General features: G+C 38.7%; 3 protein-coding genes across 3 annotated transcripts in view; all 3 read left to right on the top strand.

Moving 5' to 3' along the window:
* hsd11b1lb (hydroxysteroid (11-beta) dehydrogenase 1-like b) overlaps window positions 1–22,985 on the top strand; it is a 178,975-nt gene that overhangs the window by 19,867 nt on the left and 136,123 nt on the right. The gene's annotated exons all lie outside the window — the stretch shown is intronic.
* rnf126 (ring finger protein 126) lies at window positions 640–13,165 on the top strand. The gene is made up of 9 exons (XM_039649215.2): window positions 640–794; window positions 5,660–5,718; window positions 5,954–6,011; window positions 6,847–7,082; window positions 8,751–8,819; window positions 8,900–8,969; window positions 9,127–9,220; window positions 9,866–9,981; window positions 12,855–13,165. The coding sequence occupies exons 1-9, from the start codon at window positions 720–722 to the stop codon at window positions 13,005–13,007; spliced, it is 930 nt and encodes a 309-aa protein (XP_039505149.1). The 5' UTR covers window positions 640–719; the 3' UTR covers window positions 13,008–13,165.
* Window positions 15,959–22,985, top strand: part of LOC120491915 (potassium/sodium hyperpolarization-activated cyclic nucleotide-gated channel 2) — a 72,183-nt gene continuing 65,156 nt past the window's right edge. The window contains exons 1-2 of the mRNA XM_089131534.1: window positions 15,959–16,094; window positions 17,990–18,973. Of these exons, the coding sequence (XP_088987660.1) occupies window positions 18,024–18,973 (950 nt within the window). The 5' untranslated portion in view covers window positions 15,959–16,094; window positions 17,990–18,023. The remainder of the gene's footprint in view (window positions 16,095–17,989; window positions 18,974–22,985) is intronic.

Below are 22,985 nucleotides of genomic sequence, written 5' to 3'. Positions count from 1 at the left end.
ACATGCAAACATTATGTAAATATATTAACTCGCATATAGAAACTGTTTTAACTGCTTTCTTATTATGCGATACATATTTGAATTTCTTTTTCGAGAATCAAAAACACGAAGGCGATCACATATGTGCATGAGCTCATGTTGTGTTTCATTGTCAAATTACGTAATTCTCAATGATTGTTAATGCTTTGTCACCATCTGCAGGGTTGTGATGGCATTACACAGATCTATAATATTCATAACATTCCTAATATTATTATTATTATTATATGAATTATAAGTTATTATAACTTTATAATCTCGGTATATGATTAGTTATAAATTAGTATAATATATTAGAACAGTTAGTTGCTGAGGAATCTTTTTATAATGGGTGAAAATAATGATAGACTTTGTCCACTAGATGTCACTTTCAGCGTTTGTATTTTATGTTGTGCAATGTCATAATGTTCATGTCTAAAATAAGTGTTAAAATACGTGACTAAAGTGGCCTGTCCTAATGGAAATTTTACTGTGCGGGCAAATCAATATTGTTTCAAGAATGTTTTCTTTTGTCCTTATTGTAAGACTTTTTTCATCGCGTCAATCAAAAGGCTCGCGCTGTGTGTATTTTCCCAAACGCGTTCCGTCGTCCGTACGCGTTCAACACAGCATTGGTTCTTGCTCCCTCCGGGCTTCCATACTTCGCCTCGTTCTCGCTCTCAGTCGGTCGTGCAGCGAAGATGGCGGAAGCTCCCCCGCGGCCCTGCCGGTTCTTCTGTCACCGGTGTTCAGAAGAGATCAGCCCTCGGCTACCGGTAAGACGTAGCGGATTCAACGAGCCTCTCCCGGCGAGTTTGACTCGGCGTGGACGGATATAACGGCTCGAACGGCCTCTTAAAGCGTTTTTCCGTGCTAGCTGTGCTAACGGCTAACTGGTTGCCAATAGCAACAAACAGGATTAAAATGAGGATCTGATGAAATTACAATTTATTTGAGACATGAGAGTTTAATCAGACGAACTCTTTTCAGATTTAACCGGGATCTCCGGGCTTTGCTGTGTGTAATGTTATAACGTTAACCCGTCCTGTCAAACCACAAGCAGACTGGTTGTTGTGACATGATGAGCTCGTTACTTTTACTGGCGAGTTTTTAGAAGATAATGATAATTGACGCGATGATATTCGCTTGTCAGTTACTCAGGCTTGTGTTTCATATGTGTTGTATATATATAGGCTATATAGTTCATGTAGCTTACTTGTTCAGAACGGAGAACTAGTTATGAGAGCTAACCCATGTTTGGTGTCTGATCTGTGGTGTCGTTATTCTTAAAGTCTTTTCTGTTCACCAAGGCTGCATTTATTGGATGAAAATACAGAAATATTGTGAAATATTATTACTATTTCAATTAACTGTTTTCTACGTTGATATTTTGTAAAATGTAATTTATTCCTGTCATCAAAGCTGTATTTTCAGCATCATTACTCCAGTATTCATTGTCACGTGATCCGTCAGAAATCACTCTTAATATGATGATTTATTATCAATGTAGGAAACATTTGTGCTGCTTAATATTTTTTTATAACCTCTGATACTTTTTTCAGGATTTATTGACGAATAATAAGTTAAAAAATAACCATTTCACCTACTTAAAAAATAGAAATCCTTTTGAACAATATACACTGCCGTTTTCTTTCATTGATAATAAATCATCATATATATTGGAGTGATTTCTGAAGGATCATGTGAAACTGAATATGGGGGAATTATACTGAAAATTCATCCTTGCTTTATGGATTTACTATTCACATAGAAAAAAATTATATTTCACAACTATTACTGTTTTTGCTGCAATCATAAAAAAAAAACTAAATGCAGGTTTGATGAGTATTCCAATTAAAAATAGTAATGTTTCTAAACTAATCTGGCTTTAATGGAAAACTGGTGGTTATTAGAGACTAGTTAGATTTTATTAACTAGGCCTAATTATTTAATGAAGAGACGTTGATTCTCAATGTTTGTGTGTTTTTCTGATCTGTAATTGGCTGGTCAGTTGTGTTTTTAACTAGGCCTATTTGAAGACTTATTTTCGATAAAAGGTTTTTATCAGTCTATTTCTCATGATTGAAGTCGTTCAGTTGACAGAAAGCTGATTGTTTTAGATCTGCTGGTTAGATTTGTCAACTATTCATAATCATATTAAATATTTTGAGACTGATGATAACTAATGTGTAGAAGATTAAAATGTAGATTTTATGTGTTAGGTTTCTGATCTTTGATTCGTATAGCTAGCTGTATATTATCGTGAGATCTATTGGTGTGTGGGTTAGGGTTAGGGTTAGATTGATTATTTTAGATTGGTGAGATTTTGATGGCACGTGTAATTCAGTTGGTTGATACTGAAGGCTTGTTGATATTAGTTTTATTAACTAATAGCAATATCTGTTCAGTTTGTGTTATCCATAAAATGGTTGTAATGAGATCAGCTGATTAATAATTTTGTAATATATGAGTGGATTTAACACACAAGTTGGTAACTTTCTGCTGACGCTCAGTTGGAAAATGAGGATGTGATCTTTAAAAATGCTTTAACTCACTCTCCGCTTTACAACGAATGAGCCAGGACACATAATTTGTCTGTTTCATACACAGAGCTGTCAGGAGATATGAGATCTTTCCAAAAGGATCATCATATGTTGCTCCTTGTATGAGGTTTCAGGGCAGAGAATAGACGGCGTCACAAAGCTCTTTTGCTTGTCTCTTTCTCATTCTGTGCCGTTGTTATCCTCCTGTTATTGTGCGGAGCCTCTAGAAAGAGCCCAAACCGGGCAGAACTGCAGTCACTGAGCTGCAGGTCAGGAGGTCATCAATCTGCACGGCTTTTCCCTATTGAGGGAATTCTGAAAAATTCATTTATGCTAATTTGTGGGAAAATGCAGCTCATATCTTCATCATATTCCGGTTTTAAAACAATCACGATCGTCCTAAGTTTGAGATGTATAGAGAATATCCAGACTAGGAGCAAGCTTATGTATTGCATTAAATAATCAGTTAAAATAGTCATTTATACCAGTAAAAACTTAAAACACTGCATAGTCGTCACTGTATTAAATATACATTTTTATTATACATTATTATTATTATTAAAACTACTAAAGTTACTCAGTCGAGAGCAGTGAGTGATTTTGTTTAACATTATTGATCTTATATAATTACACGCATCTGATCTCTTTCCCAACTGTTTATTCACTTAATACATAATTGACTTTCTTTGTGTAAATACAGACATTTTGACATATTTGTGTGTATTTGAGCATTTATACGCCAACCTGAAACCCCAAGCATATGCTCGTCCGTGTTTCTCTCCATCTCGCGGCGCACTAGGGATGTCAATCTTCCTCTATAATACTATTCGAATTCCATTCCTTATTTTATTTAATATTCGAATATTAAATGCTTAAATTGATCCTATTATTAATATTTACGACATTAACACATGCTTATGGATCGCCAATGCCACTATAGCATGTGGTTGTTGTTACACGTTCGGTCCACTAGATGGACATCTAATACACATTTTCTTCATGCTGAATATGGTTGAAGCGCTTCCGATGGTTTTCGGCTGATATCTCCGCGAAAACACCACCATCGTTCTTTTCAGTTCGCCTAGACGTTCCAACAAGCTCGATGCGCACCGAATCCGTTGAGATATTTGTGTTTTTCGCTTCACAGGCGCTTTGGGGGGGCGCTTTTTACGTCGTTAAACATTCAGGCGACCATTTTAGACAGTTGTTATGATGATGCACCGTGGATAACGTGCACACTTGTGTTACGATTCAAAAACATTACATCAGACGAAACAAAGGCATTTCATTTTCACATGCGTGTAAGCCAAGGCGGCGAAAAGGCAAGATTGCATAAAAAAGAAAATGTAAAAAATATACATAAAAAAACAATATTCGAACAGCATTCGAATAGTATTGATTTTTTTTATTTAAAGGAAGCAATGCATGCGACACAATGATCATTTATCTTGATTATCACTAGTGCTGTAGCGGCGCGTCGATGATTCGACGTGAAAATTGCGTCGACGTCATATTTTTGCGTCGACGCTTCTTTATTTATTTATTTTTTGCATGTTCCCGGCGGTACAGCTTGCCACACACACATGGGAGACCGAAACATTGCAGAATAGAGGACGAAGACAACTAGAAGTGAATGTGCTATCCATTAAATGAATCACACACAGTAAACAAACCCTTAAGAAAAAAAAAATGCAATTTAGACGCGCAAACTGGGTGCAGGTGTGGTGAGACGTACAAGATTCGGCTTAAAGTTGCTCCTGGACGCGGCGCCGGGCGCGTTGTTACAAAAAAAGGCGTACACACAGCCAGCCACAGTCTTCCTGGTCTTGCGCACCCAACGCGTCATTTTTGCCGTGCGCACATTCGCGCTCGTGCGGACGTGTCGAGTATAAACAAGGCTTTACTCCGTGTCAGCACGCGCTCTGATCAGTAGGTGAACTCCGCCTCCATTTCCCTCCTCAGCTGATATTAATATTTAAACATTCTCTATGATAAAAAAAATGTTTGTAAAAAATATTTTAATAACACGGTTTTGGCGGTTGTAGAGTTATAATGATGGTGTTCAAATACATAACATTAGACTAACGTTAGCCAGCTTATAGTATCTTAATTCAGTATGTTAGTATTTATTTGAGATGTTGTTGTTTTTTTTAATTGAGCAGCAGAAAAAAATATTCTTTATACTAGTCTTCCAATTAGTCATTAGATTAGTCGACTAATCGATAAAATAATCGCCCAACTAATCGTTTAGTTAATAATCGTTTACCCCAGCCCTAATTATCACGTTTTCATATTCTTTGGAAGCCAAAGTTGAAACTATTTTGATTCATCATCGCACAGCCCTACTGCTGTTGAATTGTTTTTCAATTGCGTCACCATGCATGAAAGACACATGATATAATTTGGCCAATCAGCACAGCCATACTGTATTTTAACATTATCAGAGGACATATAAAATCACAATCTCTACGATTCGCTTGTAAATTAGATAGTGGACGTCTTCAAGATCTTTCACGATATAAAATCGTCAGATCGCCAGCAAAATAGTTTGTATAGACCTTATTCAGAGCAGCGCCATGACAGGTATGAAAGTGAGGCTGTGAGGGATAGACTTACCGTGTTTCCAATGGCATCCGCTGTAAAAAGCTGCTAGATTACTTACAATTTTCCACAGCTTACATTGTCGGGAGTTTTTTGTCAACTGACATTTCTTTAAAAGATATTTCTCCAGTGTTTCATGAGCAGAACAATCCGAAAACACATTAAATAACAGTACAGCCCATTGAAAAGATGCAAGTCTATCCCTCACAGCCTCACTTTCATTCTCATTAAAAATCAAAGATGGCGCTGCTGTGAATAAGGCGTATACAAACACGTAAAGGAGCTGAGGATTTGGAGAAGTTTATGAATGAAGAAAAATCTGCCGAGTGCAAGAGTGGATGGGTTGCAGATGCCACATTAGACCAGATACAGTGCTGCAGTTTTATTTTATATTAACATATTGCTTCTCTCGCTATTTTCTAAAAGCATTATAATCTGCTTATGTTGAGTGATGTTACCCTGGCTGTGTGTATAACATCCTCTTCTCTTGTTTGCAGGATTACATCTGTCCGCGGTGTGAGTCTGGCTTCATCGAGGAGTTACCTGGAGAAGGGAGGTAAAGTCTTGCCTCACAGACACTGAAACATTACATTATATTTTCCGAAAAAAAGGCCAATTCACACCAACAGATCAGTGTGTTGGCGTCTGGCGGAGCTTGTTTTGGCCGGTTGAACATGCTGAATCAGATTTATAATATCTGAAGTGACATGACGTTGTTCTGTATCTATCAATGCAGTGTGTGAATTAGCCTTAATTCATCATTTTTCTCTTTCTCTTCTCTCTTTTTCCAGTGCAGAGAATGGGTCCACATCTACAGCCTCTAATGATCAGAATCGCCCCTCATTTGAGGTGAGCTGTCAGACTCTTGTCTATGTTGAAGAGCTTAGTTATTATTGTGCTGTACAGCCAGCCTTTCTCTTACCCGTGCTTGTGGCCGATGAGTACATGTTGACTGCTGTGTGCAAACTGGCTTGGTTCATATTTCTGAACCTGAATGCAAACTTTGACAACATACATTAATACATGCTCTTATCCAGGGCAACATATTAAAAAATTTAGATTTTCATAGTTATCTCTTAACTAAAATTTGAAAATACGTTGCAAGCATGCAAATCGTAAATTGTTAAATAGTGCAGAATATTCTCCCAAGCCTCTAATATTGTATTGAAAGTAGAGCCAGACCGATATATCGGCAGACCGATATTATCGGCCGATATTAGGCATTTTCCAAACTATCGGTTTCGGCAGTTATAATGGCCGATAAATGAATATTTCAAAAATAAAATAAAAACGGACGAAACACGCTTGAACCATGTCATGAGTGTTGGAGTTGTATAGTTTGTCCACCAGAGGGCACTGGTCCCTGTTGGCAACACTCGTTGAGTTGGGCACGGTACATACATTGCTTGAATAACAATTAAAAGAACATCCCCATCAGTTCTCTTAACTCAAATAAGCAACAAAATTTGTGACTATCATGTCCAGTTTTAAATAAATAAATAAATAAAATATCGGCCGATATATCGGATTTTAAAACCCAAAAATATTTGTAGCGGTATCGGCCTTCAAAATCCTTTATCGGTCGTGCTCTAATTGAAAGCCACTTAAGCTACATTAAGAAAACCATGTGTGTGTGTGTGAAGCACATCATCTGTTGTTTAAAGCATTTCCTTTCACCCGTCAGAATGTGGACCAGCACTTGTTTACGTTCCCGCATGGATATGGGCAGTTTGCTCTGGGGATCTTCGACGAGGGCTTCGACTTCAGGGCAGGTTTGCCCGGGGAAGATAACCGTGACGCAGAGAACCGTAGAGAGCGGGAGATGGCCTCACGACAGCGGTACATGTCGAGACAGCCACGGGGACGCCACGTTCCCCGGAGACAAGGGGTGCGGCATGAGGGTGTGCCCACTTTAGAAGGGTGAGAATTTGTTACTCAGATTTATTTGCATTTTATGTATGGAAGATCTATTTAGGATTCCCACTATAATGGAAAATAAAATTGTGATATAGTAAATATAATTTTAAAGGTGCATTGTGCAACATTTCATGTTAAAAATAGCCGTTTTTCTAACGCATACATGCTTAAACAATCGCCTGATGGGCTGAATGAGGCCTGATCACTGCGATCGCCTCTATAATCCTGTACAGTGAAATAAAGAAGAGGGATTCGGGACGGAGTTTGAGACTGGGCGTGACGTCATGCGCGTTCACGCTCACCTGGCGATGTCTGCAGGTTTGTGTATTCGCCGCCATTCTCCGTATCAGCGAAGACAACTCGAGCGACACAACTTTAGTCAACATTCCACTAAAGTAGAAGATGGTTCAAAGAGAGCGGCTTGTAGTTCATTCCAAACCCCAACGCAAACTAGTCTACGCAAACTTTTGTCTAGTGCCAGGTAGGGTTGGATATCGTTTGAATTTGAACGATTCTGATTCCGATTCCTTGTTTCGATTCCGGTTCCTAACGATTCTCGATTCCGATTCTTTTAAGAGGCAGGGTCAAAAAAGTTTAGCCAACGGCCTTTCTGAAGGAAATACTCCTTCTGTAAAAATACTCCTTTTGTCACAAATTTTGCATTTTGCCGAGATATCGTTATTTTTAGAAAAGTGAAGCCACACTTTGGATCGCCGACGTAAGGTACTCATGTTCGACTCGCGTGATTATGCCAACACTTCCGGTAGACGCTTCTTCGTTGGTGTTGTTCAGCGGTTTCTTCTTCCGCTCGGCGGACTGTGAATATCGAAACTAGGAATCGAAATTTTAACTTTTGAACGATTCCGGGAAAAACGAAAAGTTAGTCCCGATTCCAATCGATACTCGATTCTCGATACCCAACCTTAGTGCCAGGCGTCGGAATAAGACGAGAGTCAACATCGGAGGCTTTCAACAAACGGAGAGATCTCCGCTCTGCTCTAGGGCTCAAACGGGATCCTAAACGAAGTCATAACTTATATTGTTCATGAACGTGTTTCCATAATAATACAATCAGTGGATACAGTAAACAGTTCAACATGGAGATAGATGGAAACAAAAACCCCTGTTTTCCCCTCACACACACATAAGTGTGAAATTTACTCAAATGCATTTCCTTTTATATATTTAAAATGACTTGCAGATTTATAACTTTATTACCTCTGAAAACATTATGTGTCTGTAACAAAAGATTTGTGCGGCTGATGCTCCTTTGGTTATGAACGGCTCGTGCAAGCGTGCGTGTGTGTGGTCCATGAGTGTGCACACCTCTGCTTGCAGTTTTGCTTGTCGCCAGAGGGGGTGTAGTTCTGCAAAAACTCAGACTTGCGCAATGCACCTTTAAATGTATATAATTATGAAATATAATTTTGCTAAGACTTTTGTAAGCTTAATTTCCTTTTTATTGTTTTTTAAAACCTTACCTAGTAATCAACTGGAAAATTGCTGGGAATGATTTGTTCATAATGTGTGGAGAGCTCGATCTATTGCTTTTCATACTGTTACTGTGGCGATGATGTATTACGGTCATTACTGTGTAGACTAATAACACAATCTGATTGTCAGCAGGCGTGAAATGAAATGTTTTTGTCACAATTTAAAATGTTTTCACAGAATCATTCAACAATTAGTTAACGGAATTATCGCCCCGACAGCGATGCCAAACATGGCGATGGGACCGTGGTGAGTGTCTGATGACATTTTCTCTTTCTTTCCATCATTTCTCAGATCTGATCACTGCACTATAAACTGCTGTCTTACAGGGGAATGCTGCATTCTAACCCAATGGACTATGCATGGGGTGCCAATGGATTAGATGCCATCATAACACAGGTATTATCCCAGTGGATGAGTAACGTGGATCACTTTAGTGGTGCATTATGATAAAATCGCTGAAACTTTCTTTATTTCACAACCACAATGAGTATGAAAAACATTATGAAACAGTGTGATCATATACTACATATTTGTCCCTGTTGTCGTTCTCTAGTTATTAAATCAGTTTGAAAATACGGGTCCCCCTCCGGCAGACAAAGAGAAGATTAAGAGTCTTCCTACTGTCCAGATAAACCAAGAGCACGTGGGTAAGAGGAATATATATATATATATATATATATATATATATAAATATTTTATTATTTTAAGTAATTAATATAGTGCATTAAATTGATTTAAAAGTGACATTTTAAAATAACTTTTTGTCATTTAAAAGACTATCAGCTTTTAAAAATTACGTTATAAAAGATTTCTATTTTGAAAAAAGCTCTTCTTTTGAACTTGCTATTCATCAAAGAATCCTTAAAAAAATGTATCACGGTTTCCACAAAAATATGAAGCAGCACAACCGTTTTCAACATTGATGATAACCAGAAATGTTTCTAATCAGCATATTTGAATGATTTCTGAAGAAACATGTGACGCATAAGAACAGCTATTTTAGATTGCAATGATATTTCACAATATGAAGGTTTTTACTGTATGTTTTAATCAAATAAATATAGGAGATTACTTTCAGAAACGACCCCAAACTGTGGAAGTTGTTGGTAGTGTATTTAAAACAAATTGCACCTAAATACTAAATATAATGCAGTTGATTAGTTCTTTAGTCATTCAGACATTCAATTTGTAAATATATAGTCTTTTCACTTCTCTAATTTCAGCGCAGAGTCACCATCAACATTGTGAATTATAGTGGATTGCGATGTTGTCACTTCCTGTTTCTGTTTCAGGTGCTGGTCTAGAGTGCCCTGTTTGTAAAGAAGACTACAGCGCCGGAGAGAACGTTAGACAACTTCCTTGCAATCATCTCTTTCATAACGACTGTATAGTTCCCTGGCTCGAGCAGGTGACGTTTCCAACTTTTGACCTAATTTATTTGTTCATTAATGAGAGATTCAGATAAAGTCTGATTCAATTTGTTGCTTGCGACATTAATTTCATTAGTTTCATTAGGTTCTGTACAGTAGGGCAGGAGTTAATAATGGTGGAGAACTGGCACATTTGAGTCCCTCCTGTTATCCAGCACCTTTGAACCCTGTTCATTTTTAAAATGAATTTGCATGTGCTGCAATTAAAAAGTACCAGGCTTTCAGAAATGTGCTCGTCAATCTCAGACATCTCAACTTTATTTATTATAACTTGATTACTAGAACATTAATAGGATGTAAATAACGTGCTTGCTTGTGTGAACCGCATGTTCACTATAAAGTGTCCATTGCTGATGTTTACTAATGTTTGTGCCTGCATATATTTACTAGGGATGCAACGGTACACGGTAAAATCCCGGACCGTTCGGTCTGCCCTGCACGGGACAATCTAACCTCGTGTCCCGCGGGGCTTCGGTTCTGCCATAGAGTTCGTGCTGATCCTTTAACCGTATTTTCCGCACTATAAAAGGCGCACTTAAAAGCATTTAATATTCTCAAAAAACGACAGTGTGCCTTATATTCCGGAGCGCCTTACTAGGCCTATATATGGATCAATTAGTTAACAACGCTCCGCGTTATTAAATTCGCCCGCGAACTCGCGCTCGTGTCCAGCTTATGCCCGCTTTGTCACAACCTCAACCTCGTATAAATCAGGTTATGTGTGTGTCGCTCACGAGCGCTCACTCTTAACAGACACACGAACAGACCGGCGCTGCTCGCGCGTCATAGATGTTCATAAAGCGCTCCCCGTTCACACGGGTCGTTTTATTCAAAACAGCCAACTGTTGTTAGTGAGCCGCCGCACATTGAATACTCATATATTGAGTCAGGCTGCGAATGTAAGTTACGTGCCCGCCCCAGGGCGCTCACGCTTACTAAATAAACGCCTCACCTCCGGCTCCACGTAGCCTACTCTCTACATTCCCAGCACATAGTGGATGCGCAACGCAAACCCAGTCAATTGTTTGACTGCAGTATATTTTTGCACAAGAATCTCTCAAAAGTGGATGAGTAAATAACATTGCACTTTGTATCCTGAATGCAGTTTTTTTTATTATATTATTTTGCTCTGCTCTATTTATTCAAACCACAAGCTAATTTATGTTAAAGGTAAAAGTGCACTTTTTCTTTCACATTGATCACTTCATTTACCAGTCATCAAGGTTTGGAATTGGGATCCACTTGAATATTTTAAAGTGTGCTCGTTTACATTTTGTATATCGTGGTAGTTGAAGAGGTTGTATTGCTTAGTGTTGTCCAGTACAGACTAGAGTGTTAATTTATTCCATACACATTGATGTTCTTCCTGCTGTGACATTCTGTTTATGCTCATAAGAAAAATAAAACATATTTTTGGGATGAAATAGCAGTCTCTTTCTGCACAAAACATGTACCGCAACCGAACCGAGACCGTGGCCCAAAAACCGAGGTACGGACCGTACCGTGGGCTATCTGTACCGTTGCACCCCTAATATTTACTATTAAATTATATATACATACTATTAAATCCTGATCTAGTCATGACAAACTATATATCGTTGGAAAGGTCTAAGACTCCTAAATAGATATTTTAGCGCTGTTTTTTTTTCTTACAAATTATGAATGAATAGTAATATATGAATTTATGACAAGAGCGCGCCTCAAAAAATCAACATCATTACAGGAGTTTCTGACCTTTGTCACAAAAAGTCGACGCACACACTTTTATTAATTGAAACTTTGGTTTTTAGTGCTAAAAGTACATAATAAAACATAATTAGTATTTGTCAATAAAAAAGAAAAAAATATATTTTAAAAAGTAAGGTAAGTAATATATATATATATATATATATATATATATTTTTATTATTATATTACATAATTTAGTAGTTATCATAAATTAGGTATCATTTGAAAGCTTACGAACTCAGAATTCATCCTGTGAAAACCGTTTTGAAATTGGACGAAACGCTTTTTTTTATTTATTAGGCCCCTCCCCCTTTGGCCATCATTTTTCATAATTTATTATCAAAACCTTTTCTAATCCTGACAAAACACATATTGTCAGAAAGGTCTGTATCTCAAGGTTCCATATTTAGTGACAGAAGTGATATTTGGATAGAAATTTATTAATTTGTTATAGCAGAATGCATACAATGGAATTCAATGGCACCCGGTGGCTATTTTTGGTATAACGCCTAAACAAAATCCCATGGGAACTTCAATTTTTGTGATATCAACTTTAAATTTGGAACACAACTTGGTTAAATATATCGCTTTCATTTTATAGTAAATTTTATAATAAAAAATATTTTATATTAAAAAATATATTAATAAAGTATATTTGATTTACTGTAAATGATAACTTCCATAACTTTTTCATACTTTCATTTTTTGAAGTGCTTTCACTTCAGTAAAATCCGCTGATTTGTTTTCTTTAAAACAAGATCAAACTTAGGTCTATATTCCAAAGCATTCTTAAGTTACAACCATTTAAGTTTGTATAGTGCATTTTAATATCAATTATCAAAAAGGGGGGTGACAGTTAAAGGATTAATAATGTTAATGTCAAACATATGAAGAAATCTACTAAAAATAATGCAGTAATAATGTGAAATATGATTACAATTTAAAATAACTGTTTTCTATTTAATTATATTTAAAACTGTAATTTATTCCCATGATGCAAAGCTGAATTTTCAGGGGTCTTCACATGATCCTTCAGGAATCACTCTACTATCATTTATATGCATATCTAATATGCAGATTTGCATTAGTTGTGAATTGCGTGTGTCCTCTCTCTGTTTCCCAGCATGACACGTGTCCGGTGTGCAGGAAGAGTTTGAGCGGGCAGAACACAGCCACGGATCCGCCCGGCCTATCAGGGATGAATTTCTCGCCCTCTTCCTCCTCCTCTTCCTCCTCCAGCTCTCCAAGCAACGAGAACTCCTCCAATAACTCATAAGACCTCAACCCACATCCTCAACACATCATCATCATCATCATCTCAGCACCCTGGACTGATCTAGAACTCGCTGGAACCAGGAGCCGGAGCTGATGAACCTGCTCATCACTAACACATGTTTTCCTGGCTGGACACAGGTCAGAGAGCACCACGCCAAACCCTGAAGAGAAAAACACTCTCATATTGCTTCAGACAGCCTTTTTTTTTTTTTTTTTTTTAAACCGGTGAACTTGGGAGCGACGCTTCCTCGAGGTTTGGGCACCTGTCCGCGTGACGTGCTTTTAATCAGCAGAACGCATGAGAAAAATGCTGAGAAAAAGAGAGAGGACGAACTGCACGATGATGACGGTGGCAGATCTGAAGTCGAACTGCGTTTTTACAAGCAGACGTTGTGTCTCTCGGGAGGGACGCGTTCAAACAGAACCTTTTGTTTTTTAGCATTTGATTTTTATTTCACGGATAAAAGTGGCTGATATGGGTGAATCTCACAATACCAGTCAAGGTTACATTTCACCCTAAAATCACAAGAATTGTATCCTGCTAAAGCTTAACCCTTTTTTTGTGCACTTATGCAAATAATGTTCATAACAATTAAGCACAGCGCAAACACATTCCCGTAACGGCAAAAAAATCGGATTCTCATTACTGAAGTGCCATGTTTATTATAGATCACATGATAATCACCATTGGGAACAAACATCGAACGGACTATCGTAATGAGAATTTGGAGTAAACGTGCAGAAAATAACCATTTTAAGAATAAATTTTGCGGTTCAATAAAACCTGGACATGTTTTTTTGTGATTCATCCATATAGTCGTGAAAAATAAGTGTGAAAAGCCAAGCGATCCAAGAACATCAGTGGCAGAGGAAAACAAGTGTTTATTTGCACAGTATTTCTGGTTTTGCGGAGATTATTAGACCTCTGAACAAAGTGTGACTTTTTTTTGGGCGACATTTGATAAGATTTTCTACATTTAGCATCACGAGAAGCTCCGCCCTGCCTCTGTCGGGCCTCCATCCAGACGGCACACCATGAAATCTCTCTCTTTCTCTCACTTTTTAAAAACTATATTTTTATCTCTCCTCACATTCAGTTGTCTTCTCTCGGTCTGCCACACATATTCAGTGACTTTCAGTTCAAGGCAACTTTTTTTTAACTTATTTAAAGTTAAACGATTTGTTTTTGTAAATGATAATAAAGGAGAAGAACAAACGAACGAACGAACGAATGAATGAATGTATCACTGCTGATGATGAAACGTGTCATAAAAGCTGTCATTGGTCTCTCCACAGATCACAAACACAAACTAACTCCAGAGTTTCTGTTGTTTATTGGGTCGTAGAGGACGGGATTGGTAGAGGAATGGAGGGATGAAGGGATCTTACAAAATCTTTTAGTTTTTATGATCATTTTACACCCCCGCTGGGATCCTTAAGCAGGATTTATCTGTCATTCTATCCATTGTTCTTTCTATCTTTTTTTTATCTGTCTGTCTATCTGACGTTCATTCTATTGTTCTATCGCTCTATCTGTCATTCAATAAATATCTTGTCTCTGCCATTCTTTCTATAACTCTGTCTATTATTTTATCTATGTATCTATCTATCTATCTATCGTTCTATCTATCGTTCTATCTCTCTCTGTTGTTCTATCTATCTATCGTTCTATCTATCTATCCTATCTATCCTTCTATCTATCTATCGTTCTGTCTCGTTCTATCTATCTATCCTATCTATCCTTCTATCTATCTATCGTTCTGTCTATCTATCTATCTATCGTTCTATCTGTCTATCGTTCTGTCTATCGTTCTATCTATTGTTCTATCTATCCATCTATCGTTCTATCTATCGATCTATCGTTCTATCTCTGTTGTTCTATCTATCTATCCTTTTATCTATCTATCGTTCTGTCTATCGTTCTATCTATCTATCGTTCTATCTGTCTATCGTTCTGTCTATCGTTCTATCTATTGTTCTATCTATCCATCTATCTATCGTTCTATCTCTGTTGTTCTATCTATCTATCGTTCTATCTTATCGTTCTATCTATCTATCGTTCTATCTATCGATCTATCTATCGATCTATCGTTCTATCTCTGTTGTTCTATCTATCTATCGTTCTATCTATCTATATATCATTCTATCTTTCTTTCTATCTATCTATCTATCTAACATTCTATCTATCGTTCTATCTATCAATCTGTCGTTCTATCTCTGTTGTTCTATCTATCGTTCTATCTATCTATCGTTCTATCTATCGTTCTATCTATTTATCTATCTATCTATCTATCTATCTATCTATCTATCGTTCTATATATCGTTCTATCTATCTATCTATCGTTCTATCGTTCTATCTATCTATCTATCTATCTATCTATCTATCGTTCTATCTATCTATCGTTCTATCTATCTATCGTTCTATCAATCTGTCTTTCTATCTCTGACTATCCATTCTATCTATCCATCTAACTAACTAATTAACAGTAACAACACTGATCTTCTGATCTTTCACAGTCCAGTGTGTGATTCAGAAAACCCAGAAATATCAGTGAAACCGGCTCAGGAAGGTCCCAATGTGTGTTTTTCGTGTTCTGCTCAGCTAATTGGGTGGTAATTAAATTTTCTTGACTTGAAATGCCTATAAAAAGATTTGTAAAAAATAACATGAGATCATTGGTGAGCTCCTCCAGCCTTGTTGATCTCCAAAGTTTGGGAAGCTTCCAGGATCAATCCACAGATCTTCTCCTTTCTTGGAACTTTGCCTTTTATGCAAATGAAGCCCAAAGCATCATCCTTAAATGTGTCATACCAGGAAGTGAGTGCCGGCATTCTGTTCTGCAGAGAGCGAGAGAGAGATAAGAGAGGTAAATGCGGAGCTGCTCAGGTTAACCAGCTAAACTGTGTGTTCGGGAGCATGGCGACCTCACTGACCTCCAGAGGTCAAGCGCTCCATCGCTGAAGGGATGCATCCCACGCTGAGCTGAGACAACCTTTCAATGTCATTGCTCCAGGCTCTGTTCTCAAGGTCCGCTTCAGTGTCTGCATTGGCTGGCTTCAGCTCCACATCAGCGTCAGGGATAACAAGGTAAGATCTGCAGGACTTCTGCGAGTCTCGATGATGCTCAAGAACTGATGCACTTCTCACAAATGAGCTTTCTCTTGTGTGAGTGATGTCAATGTTATGAAATATGTCTACTATGAAAGTAGAGAGCATACAAATCTGGGATATTTTTAACCCAGAAATGACTCTTAAAGTCATGTTTGAAGTATTTCAGCATTTCTAGATCACTAAACCAACAAATTCTCTTTTGCTTCTGTCGTTGTGTTAATAACAATGTTTTAATAAGTAATATGCAGTTACCATAATGATATATTCTTAATCATCATTGTAGGACATATATGAAGCTATCACTCGAAAAAAAAAAATGCTGGGTTGTTTTAACCCAATTTTGGGTCAAAAATGGACAAACCCAGCCATTGGGTTACATTTTTAAATTACATTTTTAACCCAACATTTGGCTTTGTCCATATTTTACCCAAATTTGGGTTAAAATAACCCAGCATTGTTTAGAGAGTAGATATATCAGCACTAAATTCTCTTATAGCTCTCAATATAACATTCTCAAATTATTATGCTGATAATAGTGGAGTTAGTCTATATATATATATATATCCCCACTGGGTTTCCATGCATTTTATCTGATTATTTTAACACGTTTTTAACACTTTCATGACAATCATTGCAGCTAGCATCTACAGAATATGTTTGATATAAAAATAATTTTGAACATTTTTGCTGCATTATTAGTAGCACGAGAGGTCTTTTTCTCTCTATGGGGTCTCTGTATGCATCTCTAATTGTGAAGAGATTCAACAGGTGTGTGTGTATGCTATGACCCCAGTGGTTGTCTAACTCGTGTGAGCTGCTGTAGGGCAGTGTGTGTGCCGATAGGTGGCGCCACACATCAGCCTGACTCGGATCGCACTGTTGCCTGTCATTGAGCGCATCCTCTACCGCTGTGACATCATAACGCCATGATGATGACATCTGCTTGTTTAGACAGAACTGCCAGACTGTTTATGCGACAATAGTAGCTTTAAATATTCCAGCCATCTGTTTATGCACCTTAGTCATTTATATATGTCTGGATAAGCACAATAGAGTTAAGATTGATCACTTCATCAAGTCAGCACTGTGAGTCTGTGAACAGGATAAATGAATCGGAACGAAACGAGCTCGTATGCGTGAATTAATGACGTGTCTTATTATATATGTGCATGTTAAAACATCAGCAATCCATTAACATTTTTCTTAATTGTTATGAGGACGTGTTTCCAACATCTAGCCTACCTTAATTCTGATATTATTTTAGCCTATTGTTTTTTTCTCTCGCATTTCTAAAGTTTTATTTTTTAATTATCCAAATTGTATTATTAGAACATTTAAAGTGCGTCTATATGCAAACATTGTTATTAAATAATGCGCAGTTCCCATAATGACATCATCATTTTAGGAAGTGCGTGAAGCCATGTATTTGTTTGTCACGTGTTGTAGGCTATATGTGTCATGACCTTGAGCACAATGCATGAATTAGTTGATTAACTTTCAACCCTGTTATCATAAGACATATTATAGGCTATCATTAGATATTATTTGACAATATAGCTATAATGCAACATTAGCCTATCTGTTAAGAGTGTTTAAAATCCTATATAACTTATAGAAATGGAAAATGCACTCAGACTCAGAGAGTGACCCAACAAACAGTTAATAAACTAAAAGCTGTTTCATTTTGTTGGCAAAGAAATCACGTAGGTCTCTCTCTCTTTTTCTCTCTCTCTCTCTCTCTCTCTCTCTCTCTCTCTCTCTCTCCCCCCCCCCTCTCTCTCTCTCTCTCTCTCTCTCTCTCTCTCTCTCTCTCTCTCTCTCTCTCTCTCTCTCTCTCTCTCATCATCCCTTCTGATTGGTTTCCCGCAAAGATAATTACAGGCCAAATCTGATCCGCTGAATGACATGGACCGGAATGAGCTCTCGCCCGGTTCGGATGTTGCCATGCCGAAGAAAGCGGCCCATAAGAGCGCGCCTCCGTACCACTGCGCCGGGAAAAGCACCGCTAAGAGTTGCCTGGAGTCCAACTCGGATGGTTCGAACCCGAAACCCAATCACGTCGCCACGGAGGAGACGGAAGACGGGGAGGAGGAATCCAAGTTTCAGCATCCGCGACTGAGGAGAGCAGGTGGAGGAGGGAGCGCGCATCAGATTAAAGGAGGAGGAGGAGGAAGAGGAGGAGGAGGCGCGTCTAGGAGCTCCACTTCCACTGATGCGCGCCCGGGTGATGCTGCTGCTGCTGCGGGTCGCCACGACACCGTCAAGGGCGGAGGAGCAGGAGGAGGCAAAGCGTCTACTGTAGTGGCCACCGTGACGGTAGAGCCCTGTAATGCTGCCGAAGGCGACGGCAATCCCTCAGCACCGCTTTCCAGCATGAAATGCAACAAGAACGGGGAGTGCAGGCGGGACTCCGGCACCGGGAGCCTCCGGTCCATCATGTCCAAGACGGACGGGTTTAAGCGGACCGCGTGCAATTCAACGACCAGCGTGGACGGAACCAGCACGCAGGGGCAGGACGCCTCGAACAACCCCGGCTTCCCGGAGAAGAAGGATTCCAAAGTGTCCTTTTCCAACGCTCCCAGCAGGAAAGCCTCGTCCTCGATCCACGGCGCACAGCAGCCCCGGAACTCGGTGACGTTCCTCAAATCCGAGGATGCCGGTCAGGAGGACACCGAGACCCGGGACAGCCGGGACAGCCAGACGAGCTTCATGCACAGGCAGTTCAGTAGCATGTTGCAGCCCGGGGTCAATAAATTCTCCCTGCGCATGTACGGGAGCCAGAAGGCGGTCGAGAAGGAGCAGGAGCGCGTGAAATCGGCGGGAAACTGGATCATTCACCCCTACAGCGACTTCAGGTGAGAGAAACTTTTGACGTGTTGACCAACGAGGGGTCTGTGCATGCAGGGGATCCAAAAGGTGTAGGGATTTTGGAAAATTGTATGCATAAGCGATATTGGTCATACTTAATAATAAGGTCTCACTCTCTGGTTAAGGCAGACTAACAATGCACAATTATTTGACATTTATATTAAAGAGGAATAGCCCCTTGAGATGAGCCATCTCGTTTTAGAGGGGGTCCTCGATTCTAGATTCAAATAAAAAAAAAAACTGACCTTACAGCAGCTTGAATTTAACATAACAAATAGCAAAAGCCAAAAAAAAAACAAAAAAAAAAAACAAATACACAAGAAAAAAAATGCTATGCAGTAGTGCTATACAGCTAAATATATAAGCCAAAACAAAACAAGACATTCATTCATGCAAGACTCCCAAAAGGTGACACACTCCTCCCTAAACAGAGTAAACCATATCATTTCATTTGTACCAAGACAACATCAAAATACCAACGCATTCTCACCCCAAGGCGTCACCTTTGACCATGCTTCAATATTTGACGTTTTAGGCGCCCTTTAGCGTCACTTACATGACGCGAACCTACGGAACCTAAAGGAAAGCGTCTGTTAGAGGACGCGGTTAGGTTTAGGTGTGGGGTGGGGGTAGGGTACACGCGATCCTAGGGCGTCATCTGACTGACGCTAAAGGGCGCCTAAAGCGTCAGATATTGAAGCATGTCCAAATGCTTCCCAAGGCGTCAGTTAGGTGACGCCTTGGGGGTGAGAATGGGCTGAAAATACAGACAACAATGCATTTAATAATATTATGTCTTGTTCGTTTTAGTTCACAGTAGGCTATACCTTAATCTGATTAATGTTATTGTTACCAAGATAATTAGTGACATGATCATCGGGGTTTTGTTTATGTCAGCTTTAAAGCAACAGATGCATTCTCAAATTAATATTTTTATCATAAATATTAGTGGTGACGGACTTTTGAACCCCATATTTCCCAAACCCCTCACACAAACGTGTTAAAAGCATGATTTGACTGATTTATGACTCTTTCAAATACTTTATTGGTCATCTCTGGACAGTTTTCAACATATTTTGCTAGCCTATGTGTGTGAAGACCCTTGCACAATCTGGCCCTCAATAGCAGCCAAACCTGAACACATGGGTATTATATTAACCTCCTGAGACCCTGCGTGCACATACGGGGACATCACATTTTTGGTTCTGTGCAGCATAATACTTAATTCTGTGTGACTGGAACATGTTTTTCACAAACGAGGACACTTACACTGCCATCTGGTGGCGTCAGAAGAGAAAAAAAATTAACATAAATAATTTAAAGATGGCAGAGAAAACAGGTCACATGTCACGCAGCCACTCCAGACCAAAACTTCCACAAGGTAAACAATCTAATAACATTTCATTGTTGATTCTTGTTAAGTTATGCATATTAGTGTTGTATGTTTGAAACGGCATGCACATTTGACAAACTTTTGTAAAAATAAAGATTTACCAAGCTGCTAAAGTTGATGTCCCCATATGTGGACATTGGGACTAAGCTTCGTTGAAACTTGCAAAAAAAAAATGAAAATTTGTAGTTGCATTGAGCTTCGTGGCAGGCTCACACACTCGAGCGCACACACACACACACACACTCAACGGGGCGGGGCTTCACTCACGATCGCGCATGCACACATACACACACTTGCTCACTCGCACACACACACACACACGCGCGCGCACTCTCTCTCTCTCTCTCGCTCGCTCACTCACTCGCTATCGCTTACACACACATCACTCACTCGCGATCGCGCGCACACACACACACATACGCTCTCTCTTGCTCGATCTCCACCGTGGTGGAGCTCTGAAAATCAAAAAATCCCCTGGAAAAGATGGGCTGATTTTTAGAATTGCGCATCCAATGGTGCACCTCTCCTGGGCACGAATAAAGCCCATGGAGGGTTCAGGGGCAACAGTTACACAGTCTTTCACACCGGCTAAGTGTGATCCACTGTTCCCACAGATAAAAAGAACATTTCTAGTTTGGAGAAGCAGAAATTTTGGAGCATTGCAAAAAAGAAATCAAATTTTCAATTTGTTTTGGATAGGTTTTTTTATGTGGATATTATATATTATTATGGATATTATATTTCATTATTATATTTATTTTGTTTTTCCATATCAATTTTCAGAAGTTATGCATGCAAGAGTAACAATGAAAAATGTTCAGGCACAATGCTCATGCTGTAAAAAAAAAAATAGATTTGCACTTTTTTACACAATGGTGTATTGATTGTTTTCTGTGCATACAGACAATTTTTTGTTTTTAGTTTTTTCAAAAAGTGCTTCATGTTCAAATATAATATCTGGTTATATTTCTTGCTCCCTCCTAACCCCAAAAAGCTAAGAAATCTAAAAGCACACCAAACCAAAACTCAGGTCTCAAGTAGTTAAGATAGACCCACTGTCCTTGCATGAGGACATCATTTTATGCAAAAACTACTTCCTGTACAAAAACAAATTTTAGTTATTATACTTATTAGGTCCTACTTGTCCCAAATAGCAAGAAAAATTATAAAATGCACACCAGGCAAACTCTCGGGTCTCAGGAGGTTAAAAGGGATGTTATCTCTCCGTGGTTATAACAACAAAAGCAAAAAAGCAACAGCATTGTGATTTTGTCGTCCGGTTAGTTTAACTTTTAATGCTGAGTTAGATTTATTTTCAACTGACTATCAAATTTGGTTGATGAGAAAACCATAACAAAGCACATAAGAAATTCGGTCTATTCGATATGCTGCATTAGATTTGAATATATTTACATTCATTCTGAGATAATCTGATTGCCTCATGGTCACATAATGCATATATGTCAAGTGTTTTAAAATATTAAAGCAATAAATACAATTTAGGCGTGTGCCAAACTTTCAGTAGTGTTATTATGTTTCAGCGCCACAGCCAAAACACAATCATATATGCAACATGTATAAGTAGTAGCCTATTTTTTGTAACTTTAAATGAGGGATGTAAATCATCGAAGGCCCCAGAACCTGAGCTGAACTTTAATTTGCGGTGTTGAGACTTTGTTTGGGTCATAATGTCTTTAGATAACTATAAAAATGCATGCAAAAACATACACACATCCCTGCATCGTCTCCATAGAAAAACCTGAAACTGATGCATATTTTTTCAGCACCCCCACTCCATTCAAATGTCATCTTGACATGTCAAAGACCCTCGACGGTCCTTAGAGACGATCAGCTGTGCAAACCTCGCAGAAAGAGACGGCCATTGTTGCTTCAGTTATGAGTCAGCATGCACCTTAGCGCTCGGCTGTGACCTTGAGTTGCACACGTGTGCAGCGCCACGTGGAAACCGATCAGATCCGCTCCATGCTTTATTTCAGACCCTCAGGAATCGACTCGCACCCGTCACGGCCGTTTGAGACTCTCAAATATCAAGGGTCTTGTGAGGTTTTCGGCACTCGAGCCCTCCTTACAAGGTCAATATAAAGCCTCCTCGTGTTATAATGCGTTGCATCATTGCAGTGCTAATGTTATTGATTTATAGTGTGCAAAACAAAACCTGTTTAATGTGCGTGACATGCATGCTGAAAGCATTACGATCCTCACAACACAGTAATATGCATATTAATTATTCACATTAGACATGTTTAATGTCATTAGAATTATTGGATTGAAATATTTCTCAATGCATTTAAATGACAATGAGTTTACCGACTCATTAACTCTCACGCACGTTTTAAACAGAAGCACACGTGATCTGCCAAATGTGGGTCATGAGAATCTCTCAAATGCAGGCCGTGATGTTTCTTTAAATGTTTGATAAATTAAAAAATCCTCCTCGCTCCAAATATCTTTCAAGTAATGCTTTGCAATAATGGTTAACATTGGAAATGTCAACATGAACTAACAATTAAAATACTTCTAAAGCATTCAGTAATCTTAGTTAATGTTCGTTTCATAATTAAAATCTAAAGTTGTATGCTAATATA

Source organism: Pimephales promelas, chromosome 5, assembly GCF_988280905.1.
Source record: "Pimephales promelas chromosome 5, fPimPro1.hap1.1, whole genome shotgun sequence".
Taxonomy (NCBI): Eukaryota; Metazoa; Chordata; class Actinopteri; order Cypriniformes; family Leuciscidae; genus Pimephales; species Pimephales promelas.
Note: the sequence above shows the minus strand (reverse complement) of the source record. Positions and strands in the feature narration are given on the sequence as shown.